Here is a 12511-nt window from a genome sequence, read left to right as displayed (position 1 = left end):
GCCTCTATTCTCTTCATAGGCAAAGGTATCCAGGTCATTTGGGGCTAGAGTTTATTGCGTTGGTGTTCTTGACTTTGAACAAGCTCAGGTGAGTGTAGCAAATCTGTAAACTTTAATCTAAATCACATAATTGTTTTAGGATAGTTTCTCAAATTCTTTTCACTGATGACTTACTATGACATTAATCATTTGTCAAAGATTTTCTATAAAAATGGCCCTATTCTTATATATTAGGGGTCGGAACCGTTTTGGCTGAGAGAACCATGTACACCACATATTTTAAAATGTAATTCCATGAGAGCCATACAACGACCCGTGTACGTTATGCATTATCCAATAAAAATTTGGTGTTGTCCCGGAGGACAGCTGTGATTGGCTCCAGCCACCTGCAACCATGAACATGAGCAGTGGAAATGAATGGATTGTAATACATGAGAATGTTTTATATTTTTAATGTTATTATTTTTTTATTAAAGATTTTTCTGTGAGCCAGATGCAGCCATCAAAAGAGCCACATCTGGCTCGTGAGCCATAGGTTCCTGACCCCTGTTATATATCTTTATTAATAATGTCTGATGTTGACAGGGTTCATTACTGAAAACAGAACTGTAAATTAATTGAACATTTATTTAATTTGAAGGACAAACATTCGAGTTAAAAGAATATGAATATGCCTTTAATGCAACTGACAAGATTATTATGACAGTCTTAGGTGTTTTAGTTTGATTTAAAACTAGATTCTTAGAAGTACAGGGATTTAGGCAACTTGCTTATGAAAAATATTTAATAATTTTCCTTAAAATAACTTTTTTTTCCATGAAGTTTTAAGGGTTTATTTATTAAGTCGTTTTCTGCACTCACAAAATGATTTTACATTTTAGTTTTGGTTGAGTATGACTAAGACTTCTGTGTGTCATGATATTTACAGCTAGTAGAGCTCTGTACTGTTTTGAAATTGAAACCTGAGGCCAATGTAAAGGGGCTGTGGCTGGTCTCAGTTCACTTACAGTGTCATTAGTACCATCACCCTCAGTTTCTGGCAGGTTACACTAGTGGGTTAATACTGTGATGTAATTTTTTTAGACGAACATAATTAAAATGCAACAAAGTTTATAAAGTGTTATATGTCTCAACCACCTCTTAATTAAAATTTTCTACTTTTCTAAAAGCTTGAAAGAATTGCTGATTCCAAGGAACAAGTGTTTCCTGTCAAAGGTGGATTTCAAGCTCTTAAAGGAATAATTAATTCTGTGAGTACTCTTCTGGGGGCAGGAAAGGCTCATAATTTTAGATATATTTTAAACTGTAAGAAGAAATGTTGCTATCCAGTTCAGGTGGTCATTATCTTGAAGAAAGAGATTAAGGAGGAAGTTTGTTTGGTATTGCAAAGACAGTGTAATTCTAAAAGTTTAGATTTTGTTGGTCAGATTTGGTATTAATACTTGCAAATTGAGCTCTGTTGAGATTGGGCTTGTGATTTCAAGTTTAAGATTTTCATAAACAATCTTAGACACTTCCACCCCTTGAGCATGGAGTTCCTTGCCGTCTTGGTAGCTGGAGAGTTTTATAGACTTTATACAAGAAATGTAAAATAAAAATTTGGATTGGATCATGTGATTACTCTTTCTATTATGGTATTTCCTAGCTAGCTGTCAGGCAACTTGAACCACCGGCTGAGTCTTTGACTGATCTTGTTGATTTTTCCATTTTAATGATAAATAGTTTCACTGAAGCTATTAATATTTCTGTTTTGGATTCAGCTGAGCTATCTCTTGTGATCATTAGAGTCTGGGCTGTCCTAAACAGGGTATGGGGAAGTGGAGCAATGAATGCAAAGCAAAACTCCTGGGCTTTCACAGCTGGGGTTTATGTGTCATTTTACTGCCTTTTGCTAGAAGCACTAGGAACGGTTGCTATTAAGTATTTATGATATTTTGGTAAACATCATCCTAAAATGGAAGTGAATAGTAATATAATATTCTCTAAGTCAAAGCTTTGCCTTTAATCTTTAGGTATTTATTGAAGGAGGAAAATCTGCAGTTTCTTCTGACTTGGCTCTGGCATTTAAAATTTCTCTTTAAGTATTATGTTTTTTAGAAACAGAGTGAGATTTATTCACTTTGGTTTGAGGATCACGTAGGCTTTTTTTTTCTTTTCTAATTAATGGAGCTTTTCAGAGGAAACATACAATTTGACCCTGTCACATATTAGTACGTCTAGTGGATAGATCAATGTAAATGCAGAATGGAACAGAGATTTAAATATTTTAAGAGTTTACATATATTATTGTGTTTAGTTTTCATGAAAAAACTGCAATAGTTTTATATCTGGATTCAAGGTAAATACTCTACAACTGTGATTTGTTTTAAAATATAAGAATATGGATGGACATTGTAAAATGGAGGATAATTTGACCCTAAAAATAAACAAATCAATGGATTCTATTTTAAATATAATTTTATTATGCTTGAGAATTATTGTTATTATTATTATTATTATATTTTTTGAAAGAGGCAGGGAGAGAGAGAGAGACAGGAACATTGAGCTGTTTCTGTATGTGCCCTGACTGGGGAATCGAATCAGCAACCTCTGAACTCTGGAACGATGCTCCAACCATAACAGCTGGGGCTTAATTTTTATTGAGCCTTAGGAGACAGAGAGGAAGGGAGAGAGAGGGGATGGGGAAGGGAAACATTTGTTGTTCCACTCAGTTGTGCATTTTTTGGTTGCTTCCCGGGTGTTGTGTGCCCTGACCTGGGATTGAACCTGCAACGATGCTCTTAACCGATGGAGCTGAGTAGTGCCAAGAATTTGCAATTATTTTAATAATTTTACTGGGAGAGAAAAAAGACCTTGCTGAGTTATTCCCATTGTAATTTTTTTCTCTATATAAAAGATTTAATTCAAAATTCTCTAGGTGACTAATTGCTTTTTCAAAACTCTTTTTATGGGTTATTACTACAGATTTCCCTTTCAAGAAATCAGTTGTTGACTACCAGAGGAGATAAAATTCTTGTATTGCTTTGTTATATTTTTTGTTAAATTTCATTTTTTGAAATTTGTACTAGGGAAACTAGAATGGAATTTCTAACTAGTCTTTCTTCTCTGATGTTCTTGATAAACTTTAGCTTGTTTATAAGTTATATTGAAAGACTTAGCATATATTAGAGGAGATGTGGAGAAAAATGAACCTTTGTACACTGTTGGTGGGATGTAAATTGGTATAGCCATTATGGAAAACAGTATGGAAGCTCCTCAAAAAATTAAGAATAGAGCCTCCATCTGACCCAGCAATCCCTCTTCTGGGCATTTACCCCCAAAATTTGAAAACATTTATTTGTAAAGATATATGTACCCCTACATTCATTGCAACAATATTCACAGTAGCCAAGGCACTGAAACACCCTAAGTGTCCTTTGATGGTTGATTGGATAAAGAAGACGTGGTACATATATACAATGGAATACCACTTAGCCACAAGAAAAGATAAAATATTGCCATTTAAAACAATATGGATAGATTTTAAGAATACTATGCTAAGCAAAATAAGTTAGATGGAAAAGGATAAGAATCATATGATTTCATTTATATGTTAGATACTAAATAGAAAGCAACAAGTGAACAAACATAACAAACAAACTTATAGACATTGACAATAATATGGTGGTTACTAGAGGGGAAAGAGGTTAGGAGGAGGATGAAGAAGATAAAGGGGGCCAAATATATGGTGACAGAAGGAGACTAGACTTTGGGTGGTAAGCATTCAATGCAATATACAGACGATGTATTAGAGAATTGTACACTTGGCTGGTATTAACCAATGTCACCTCAATTTAATTTAATTTAAAAAGGACAGCATAATAATAGAAAGATTTGTGTTATTTTAGCTATGAATTGCTAACAAAGCCTGTTGAGTTTTGTCTGGAAGGGGCTCATGAGAATAGAATTAATCACAAACAAAACAGTTAAACTCTCAGCTATTTTGTCACTAAAGGAGTAGTGAATTATTCTCAGGGAAGCCAATCTCTGGGTAAACTCTAACAGAATTGGCAGGTAGACAAACCGAGCCTTTAAAACCAAAGTTGACCTCACTAATGGCTGAGCTTTTTATCAACATGATGATAGTTTGGGATTTTGTCCACTTTGTATAAATTTAAAGCATTTCAAACACTTTTATCTCTCTTCAAGACAGATATTGCGCCACCTGATAATATACAAAAACTATAACTCTGCCTCAAAATTTCAGTTTATAATTTACGAAGTACCATCTTATCTTAAAAAATTATATTTGGTATTTAAAATAAATAAAGTGTATATATTTCAGGGTAAGGGTACAGAAAATTGAATATATCTTGATTTTTTGTGATTTACCAACTAATGGGTAAAACTGTACTTGGAATATATTTATTTACACAAAGCCAAGCAAATGGAAGAAATCTGAAATTTTAAGTTTTTCAAATATTTGGGACTATGAAAGCAAAATATTTGCTGAATTGATCATACTTTTTCTTCTGGAAATTATTTAAATACATCTGGCCTTATTAATTATCAGTATATTACTTGAAGTTATTCTTTAATAAAAATAGATAACATGGTTTTCTTTTTTCTTTCCCTCCCTCCCTGCCCATCAAATTCACTAACCTAAATTATCTGATTCCCTCACAGTATAAGGTAAACAAATTTTGTAAAGACATAGTCTGTCTAGAATCAATTTCTTAATCAGCAAGAAGTTTTATTTTGGAGCTTTTTATATATTGTGGTTTAAAAAGAGGAAAGACTGTAGTAGTTAAATCTGTTATAACTTTAAAAGCAAGTGACTGAAAAAGGCCATTGTTACGAACATTTTGCATGTTAATAATTTAATACCCCTTGTAAAAGTTACTTGATGCAGAAAATCATTTTAATAGTCTATCTTAATTTGGAGGGAAATACAACCTTTCAAAAATTTTAATTTCTATCCAGGCAGATATTATATGTAACAGTTTTTGGAATATTGGTTTAATCTCCAGTGTTGATTAGCTCAGATGAAGGTTTAAAATTCATTATTATTTCAAGTAGGTACTGGTAAAAACTTTTCCTCTTTTTTATTCTTCCTTTTCCATTGTTTAATTTATTCTTTTATTTACTTATTTATTGAGCTCTAACTATGTTTACAGACATCATGTTAGGCTTAAAAGAAGGGACATGCACTTAAGACAAATTATCTGCCCTGAAGGGGCTTGAAAATAATGATAATTTGTGTTTTGGAATATGGCGATTCCTGAAAGAATTACAAAGGGTGGGGAGTTGGAAGAGGGAAATTTCAATGAGTCACTCACTCTATGTGTTAGGAAGGAATCTTATAATGCAATTTATGTTAAAATGCCAGTATGGATAGAGTAAAGTTGACAGAAGGATGGGTTAAGTTTTGTAAAGTCATGGAAAGGATTTTGTGGTGGGATTTGGATTGCACTGCGACAATTGGAATGGATTTACTTAGAAACAAGGAACACAGAATTTTAAATACAGCCTGGGCTGAGTGGCTGAGGTACAGGAGGAAATGTGATTTGACCTGGATTCTGGAGGGATATGGGGAATAAACATTGACTGGTAGGCTGGATCCAGATTATGGAGACCAGACCCTCAAATGTTTGGATGGTGAGTTGGCATTTATTTCATAAATAATTGTGGAACCGTGAAAGATTAATTTGTAACATAATATTTATATGATAGTGAACATTTAGAGTACTCTTGTGATAAGGTATAGGATGATTTGAAAGATGGAAAGGTATATTCTAAGTCTCTTGCAATAATTTTTTTTGAGACATGATGAAAGGAAACCTAATATAGTGGAGACACTATGGTTGGGAATAGGAAGGCCTGACTGTGAGTTTCAGCTCCACCACCACCTAGCTGTGTGACCTGTTATGTTCTATAATGCAGTCTTATTCAGTTTTTCAAATTCTTATCAGTCAAATGGGGATAATGACATCTGTTTCATTGGATTGCTTTGTGAATTAAATGAGATAATGATAAAGAATGATCTAACTCAGAAGGGCTGGCTTTTGAAACAGTTGATAGAAAGTTAAGAATGGCGTAAAGCTAGAACCATGTAGGATAGGGTTGTTGGTCCTTCTGTAGAGCAGTCCACTGAAAGAGATGGCCAGCATTCTGAACTATCAGTGACTTAAGGACATGGTGTTGGTATGTGAGAGGATCAGATCTGCAAGTGGATAATAATCACGTTTTCTAGATGGTATAGTTACTCGAAGTCAAGTATTTGGCTGGGCCCTAGGCCCTACTTCTAAATCCTTAGGCCATGGCACTAGGACCCAGTCAACGACTGGGAGAGGAGACTCAGTATTCCAATGACAAAACCTATGTGGAATTTCAAGACACTGCATTCAGAAAAGAGCCACCGTTCTGTGGGGAACCTGTAGTGCTAACTAGTAGTTCAGAGCAGAAACCTAGTATTCAAGGTGGAAACAGCATCCCTAATGGACCATAGTTCCTGGGGACTTTGTTCAGGCAGTGAGTTTCTAAGTCTTCTGCAATAAAATTAGGTCAAGAACTTCAAGGGAAATGACTAATATACTCTCTGTCCTGGTCAGAATCATGTCAGGGACAGGGTGGGGCTGCAACTGTAGGTATGAAACTGTTTTTTTTCTTGCTGAGTCAGGCTCTGAAGGCTCTAGAAAATACTAGCTGGCAGCTATTCATTGCTGTTGTTATTGTGATGGCAGTGAAACTATAAATAAAAAGGTAAATTTAGGAAGCTTTAAAAAGTTAATAAAACTTGAGAGCTACTGGATATAAGATGAGAAGGACAGATAATGTAACATGGGCATTCTCCCCTTAAAATGATCAACTAGAAATAGTGAGAGTGAAAGATGTTTTTTTACAGAGGTTCCCAAAGTGTTAGAAGACAAGGTGGAATTGGATAGAAGGCAGAGAGAGAGAGAGAGAGAGAGAGAGAGAGAGAGAGAGAGAGAGATGCTGAATTTGGCCTAGGGGCAAATCCTGGTGGGAGATGTCCCTTAGGGAAGTGGAGGTCCAGTGAAATGTTCAAGTCAGAAAACTTCGGAATTTCAGTCATTGTTTCTCTTGTTCTTTCTCCCCTCCTATTGCCTACAAACACAAAGAGATAATTCTTCTGTTTTTCACTTCGGATTATCTTTTAACATTTTAGAATGTTTAACAGTTGTTTCTTATTTCTTGGAAAGGTAAGTGCAGGACTTTTATTTAAAAATAAAATATTATTCACACTAGCATAAGTCAGACTGACATGTGAGTACCACGGGTTCACAATGTGGGAGAAAACATTAAACATTTTAAAAAGCCAGGATTGCTGAAAATGATAGAAAGAATAAAAAATCAAAATGCTCTATGGAAAACCTTCCTCCTTTTTATTTATTTTTTTCTAAAAACAAGATCATGGGATTTTTTTTTTTTTTTGTAGTCATTTGCACAAATTATTTTTGGGTGGAGGACCTCAGAAAGTATCAAACAGAAGAGGGGATGAATCAGTTGGGAAGCTGGTTGTATAAGTAGCCCTGAGCGAGGGGAATCAAGAGCACTGCATCCTAGGTGATGGCAGCTCGTGCCCCAGTGCCCGAGTACCCAAGGGGGAGGCACAGGAACACATATAGGAAGGGAGTGATCACTCATGCATGTAGGAAATTTATTTATTTTTTTTGTCTTTATTTTTTTTAATTTATTTATTCTTCTTAGAGATGAGAGAGAGAGAGAGAGAGAGGAAAGAGAGAGAAGAGGGAGAGAGGAGCAGAAAGCATCAACTCTCATATGTGCCTTGACCAGGCAAGCCCAGGGTTTTGAACCAGCGACCTCAGCATTCCAGGTCGATGCTTGATCCACTGCACCACCGAGGGTCAGGCTCATGTAGGAAATTTAAATAAAACTGTAACAGATTCTTTAGACAGGGGAAAATATACAACGTACATTTTAAGAGTAACTTTATTTCTTGTGCTGGAAATAGATGTTTCATTGGACCTTTGGAGAAATTGTCTATTGTTGTTGATGGCCTTTTTTTTTTTTAAGTGTCTAATAAAGGTGTCTAAATTATGTTTTAATGAAATGAGAAGACATTGCAAAATTATTCCCTCTTCAGCTAAAACATTTCCATAGAGGAGGATGCCTAATCAACGTTCTGATAAGTGATTAGCTTAAATAATTTTAGCAGATTCTACTGTGAATATTGACTGGTTAGTTATGGAAATCTCTATTAAAAAATCATGGTTTGATAAAAATAAAAAGACCCAAAGTCTGAGATAACTATAAAGATATATTCACAGGGGAAAAAACCAGACTGGTAGGACTTACTCAAAATTGGAAATCAGTTTCAAGGATGGGTATAATGTAAGGCTCACTATAAATCAGGTTCTTCTGGGCTTCTGTGTATGTAAGGATCTTCAGTACTGAATGTAGATGAGGAGTCTTGTAATGTCATCTTCCATGTTAATGGTAGGAAGGTTCGGACTGTATTTCCCTCCTCATTTTTATGCCTAGAGTTTAATATAGCATTGGGTAAGAAGTCATTGCTTAATTCAAATTTATCAATGAGTAAATAAATAAAACCTATGCTTCCTGAAGATATTTTTATATTTTTTCTAATAGAGTAATGATATATTTAAGCAATAAAAAAAGTATAGCTCAGTGGTAGAGCGTCGGCCTGGCGTGCGGAAGTCCCAGGTTCGATTCCCGGCCAGGCCACACAGGAGAAGCGCCCATCTGCTTCTCCACCCCCTCCCCCTCCTTCCTCTCTGTCTCTCTCTTCCTCTCCCGCAGCCAAGGCTCCATTGGAGCAAAAGATGGCCCGGGCACTGGGGATGGCTCCGTGGCCTCTGCCCCAGGCGCTAGAGTGGCTCTAGTCGCAGCAGAGCGATGCCCCTGGATGGGCAGAGCATCGCCCCCTGGTAGGCGTGTCGGGTGGATCCTGGTCGGGTGCATGCAGGAGTCTGTCTGACTGCCTCCCCATTTCCAGCTTCAGAAAAATACAAAAAAAAATGTAACTTTTTTTTTGGGGGGAGCAGAAAATGCTTTATTTTGACTTGACTTCTGATTTTATATAACTTAGGTTTCATACTCTTATTTATATTCCACTGTGTTAAGATTTTTGGTTACAATTGACAAAAGAAATAAGTTTATACTAGCTTAGAGAAAATAAAAGTCATTGGCTCATACAACTGGGTGGTCCAGAGAAAGAAACTGACTCAGTTACACTTGGATCCAGGGAATCAGTTAATCCATGCTTTTAAGGTTTTTTTCCTTTGTAAATTTTGCCTGTCATTCTATTTGCTTCATTTTCTTCTTGTTCAGATGAGTGTTGGATGAAAGGAATTGCCAAAGGTTTTAGGTTTACATGGCCTCAGTTAGCAGCCTATTGAAAAGAAGAGTTATTGTCTCTGGACATCAGTATATTTGGTTGCAAATAAGGACTCTGATGGACTCAGTGTGTTAAGAGCTTATTCCTGTGCCAATTACATTATTGACATTATGTGGACTAGCCCGTTTAGCTTGCCTGTTCCTATAGAGATTGGGAGCAAGGTGGAAAGGGAAAAGGCATCCTGATCCATAGCCTCTCAAGGGACACGTGGAATGGAGAACAGTTTCCCCAGTGGCAACAAGAACAATGTTCATATGGACATGTCAATGATGAAAAAGTGTTCTGGGTAGGAAAAAAATCAATAGCAATTACAGTTTAATATATTCAGATACATTTAAAATATTTTTGACACATATTCTAATAAGGCATTCCATTTCTTCTAAATTCAAATGAATTAAAAAATCAAATAGAAAATTTGCTTTAAATTATTCATTTCATTTACTGAAATTTTACAGTGTTACCTTGATATTCATTGTCCAGTCTTCCATTTGCTTATACACAATTTTACTTAATACTAACATTATTCAGTGAGTTGGTTGGGATTATAGGTTAAGGAAATCAAATCACTTTGAATAAATAATTACAGCTGTGTAATATTTGTGAGAAAACTAAACTGATAATGGGTTTACATGGCCAAAATTAGTGTCCAGTGTTTATTTCCTTTAAGAAGTTGAGGAAGACACACTTGTTTCAAATCTGTCCATTTATGGCATATTTCTATGTTATAAAAAATATAATAAAAGAAGACCTGCTAATATGATTGGTTAAAAAAATTGCCACAGATGTCAGAGGGGAGGGTGATGAGGGATGGGATCACAGAAGGTGAAGGGATTAGTGAAATTATATATACATAACACATGGAAACAGATAACAGGACAGCAAATCCCAGAGGGAAGCGGGGAGAGAGTTGGGGGAGGAGGACAAAGGGGCTGCAATAGGGACAAGGGGGTGGGGGTGAGGGAATTATATTGAGTGGGACACTTGAATTCATGTTAACGCAATACATTAAAATTAATAAAAAAATTTTAAAAACTCAGTCTGAGTTGTCAGCAAAAAGATGTATGAATTTAAAAATAAAGATTGCCATTGTGATTGTAGAGGAACTTAAATGCCATTTGGGTTTTTTGTTTCACAATTTATGATATGGACATATTTTCACCAACAGTATAATCAGAACTACGTGTCTGTTGATGTGTGGAGCTGAGAAGTGTAAAAGGCAATGATTACAACTTACATTCCTCCCTAGACTTTTTCGGGTAAAAGTTTGTTTACAAATTTGTCACTTGTGCTTATACTACTGGCTTACTTGCAAAGGAAGGGAGAGTCCATATTTAGAAATGAGTTAGTGCAGAACACACTGTATTGAGCAACTGGTGTTTTGAATCTCCAAGCATTTTTTAAAAATGAACTCAACCAAAACACGTGATTATAAATTACAGTTGTTTTTCATTGAAGTATTACCTCTTAGAGGACAATGTATTTGATAGGGTTGCCAAAATATATTTGGCAGCCAGAAAGAGAATAAAAATTATAAATCAGTATATTGAAAGGTAAAAAGCAAGCAAGAAAAGATAGTGAGAAACTTCTTTCCAATTGTTTTATGCATATGTACGGCTAATTACTAAAGCTTCACACTGTTGAGAACTTTAGAATTCATGCTGTTCAGTGATCTTTTTCTTTCTTACGAGATTCAAACTTGGAATCCTTCATATTTAGGATGAGCTCCTCTAGTGCATAAAGCTGCTCAATGGATCAGGAAAAAAACGCTTGCTTTTTAGACTTTATTATTATCCTTACTGATATTTTTGTATATGCCAACTGTCATGAAAATTAACAGTTTCTGTCTGTTAAGTACACACCTAGGGTGCTTGTAAATTATTTATAATGTTCTGTTGTAGGTGGTATTATATACCTAAAGTCAGTGTTAGAAAATTATTGCTATGGTGAATATTTTGAATATTTTATTGATTGGTTTTAGAAAGAAAAAAGGAGAGAGAGAGAGGAAAAGCAAGAAAAAGAGAGAGAAACATCAATTTGTTGTTCCACTTATTTATGTACTTATTGGTTGATTATTGTATGTGACCTGACCGGGGATCAAACCTGCAGCCTTGGTGTATCAAGATGATGCTCTAACCAACAAGCTACCCAGCAGGCCAATATTTTAAATTTTTAATAAAGTTTTAAAAATGTTGGAGCTGCTTGGGTATCATTGAATTTAAGTATGAGATCGTGTTTGGCTTTTAACTTTCTTATGTTAATATATGGCAGGCTTTTCATCATGCATTTTAAAAGGAGCTTTCAAGACAAATACATTTTAAGTAGAACAGCAAGTTTTGATGATGAGGACAGTGACTGTTATTACAAGGAGTAAATATATAAAAACCATCTTTATGCATTTTATTCACAGTTTGCAACAACATGCTAGAATGGAGAATTTTTACACAAAGTACCAGAATTTAGAATTCTATGTATTTTAACATCTTTTCTATTATAGATTTTTTTACTAGCTTATAAATACAAGTTTTGCAGATGGTCTTGTGTATATCAACAGCTACTCTCTCTAGACCTTTCTGTCTTGGAAGTTCACACTTTTATCTCCTACCTGACCTGTGCCCTATGGGTGCAGGTGTCAATGAAAAAGGTGTGGTGCAAAGACCTAGGAGAGAAAGAAACTGAGAAAAAGAACAACTGTGGACAGACCTCGTTCAGGCAAACATGGAGACAGACTTTGTTTTCCAATGTTGGCATCTTATTTAAGAAAATATTTTTCTTCATGCTATTTGCATTTCTTGCTTCCCTAATGGTTATGCTGCCTAAATTTTCATATATAGGGATTTTTATGGATAAAAAAAAATTCTTTAGATTTTTCTTAGATGTAATCATATCTAGGTTGTTTGAAAGATCATCAGCTTACATATCTACACTCATGCACAAGGTAGGGGCAAATATAGCTTTACAGTTGTTTGTATGGACAATAGCAGAATAATTAATAAACAATAATACAAGAACAAACTATTTCATGTAAACCTACTTTTGCCCCACCTTGTATTAGTATGAATTAGTTTATGAAGTGAGAACAGCTACAGTGAAATGCAATATTTTAGAAGGTAAGGCAAACCTAGATAGTGA

At 35.2% G+C, this 12511-nt stretch overlaps 1 protein-coding gene across 2 annotated transcripts in view; it reads left to right on the top strand.

The window, feature by feature from the left end:
* The window catches only part of ANTXR2 (ANTXR cell adhesion molecule 2), a 158500-nt gene that overhangs the window by 18090 nt on the left and 127899 nt on the right, over positions 1–12511 (top strand). For both annotated transcript variants that reach the window (XM_066384843.1, XM_066384842.1), the window contains exons 6-7: positions 20–88; positions 1170–1250. In XM_066384843.1, coding sequence (XP_066240940.1) covers positions 20–88; positions 1170–1250 — 150 coding nt within the window. The remainder of the gene's footprint in view (positions 1–19; positions 89–1169; positions 1251–12511) is intronic.

Source organism: Saccopteryx leptura, chromosome 5 (genome assembly GCF_036850995.1).
Source record: "Saccopteryx leptura isolate mSacLep1 chromosome 5, mSacLep1_pri_phased_curated, whole genome shotgun sequence".
NCBI classification, from domain to species: domain Eukaryota; kingdom Metazoa; phylum Chordata; class Mammalia; order Chiroptera; family Emballonuridae; genus Saccopteryx; species Saccopteryx leptura.
This window is presented reverse-complemented; position numbering and strand designations above follow the sequence as displayed.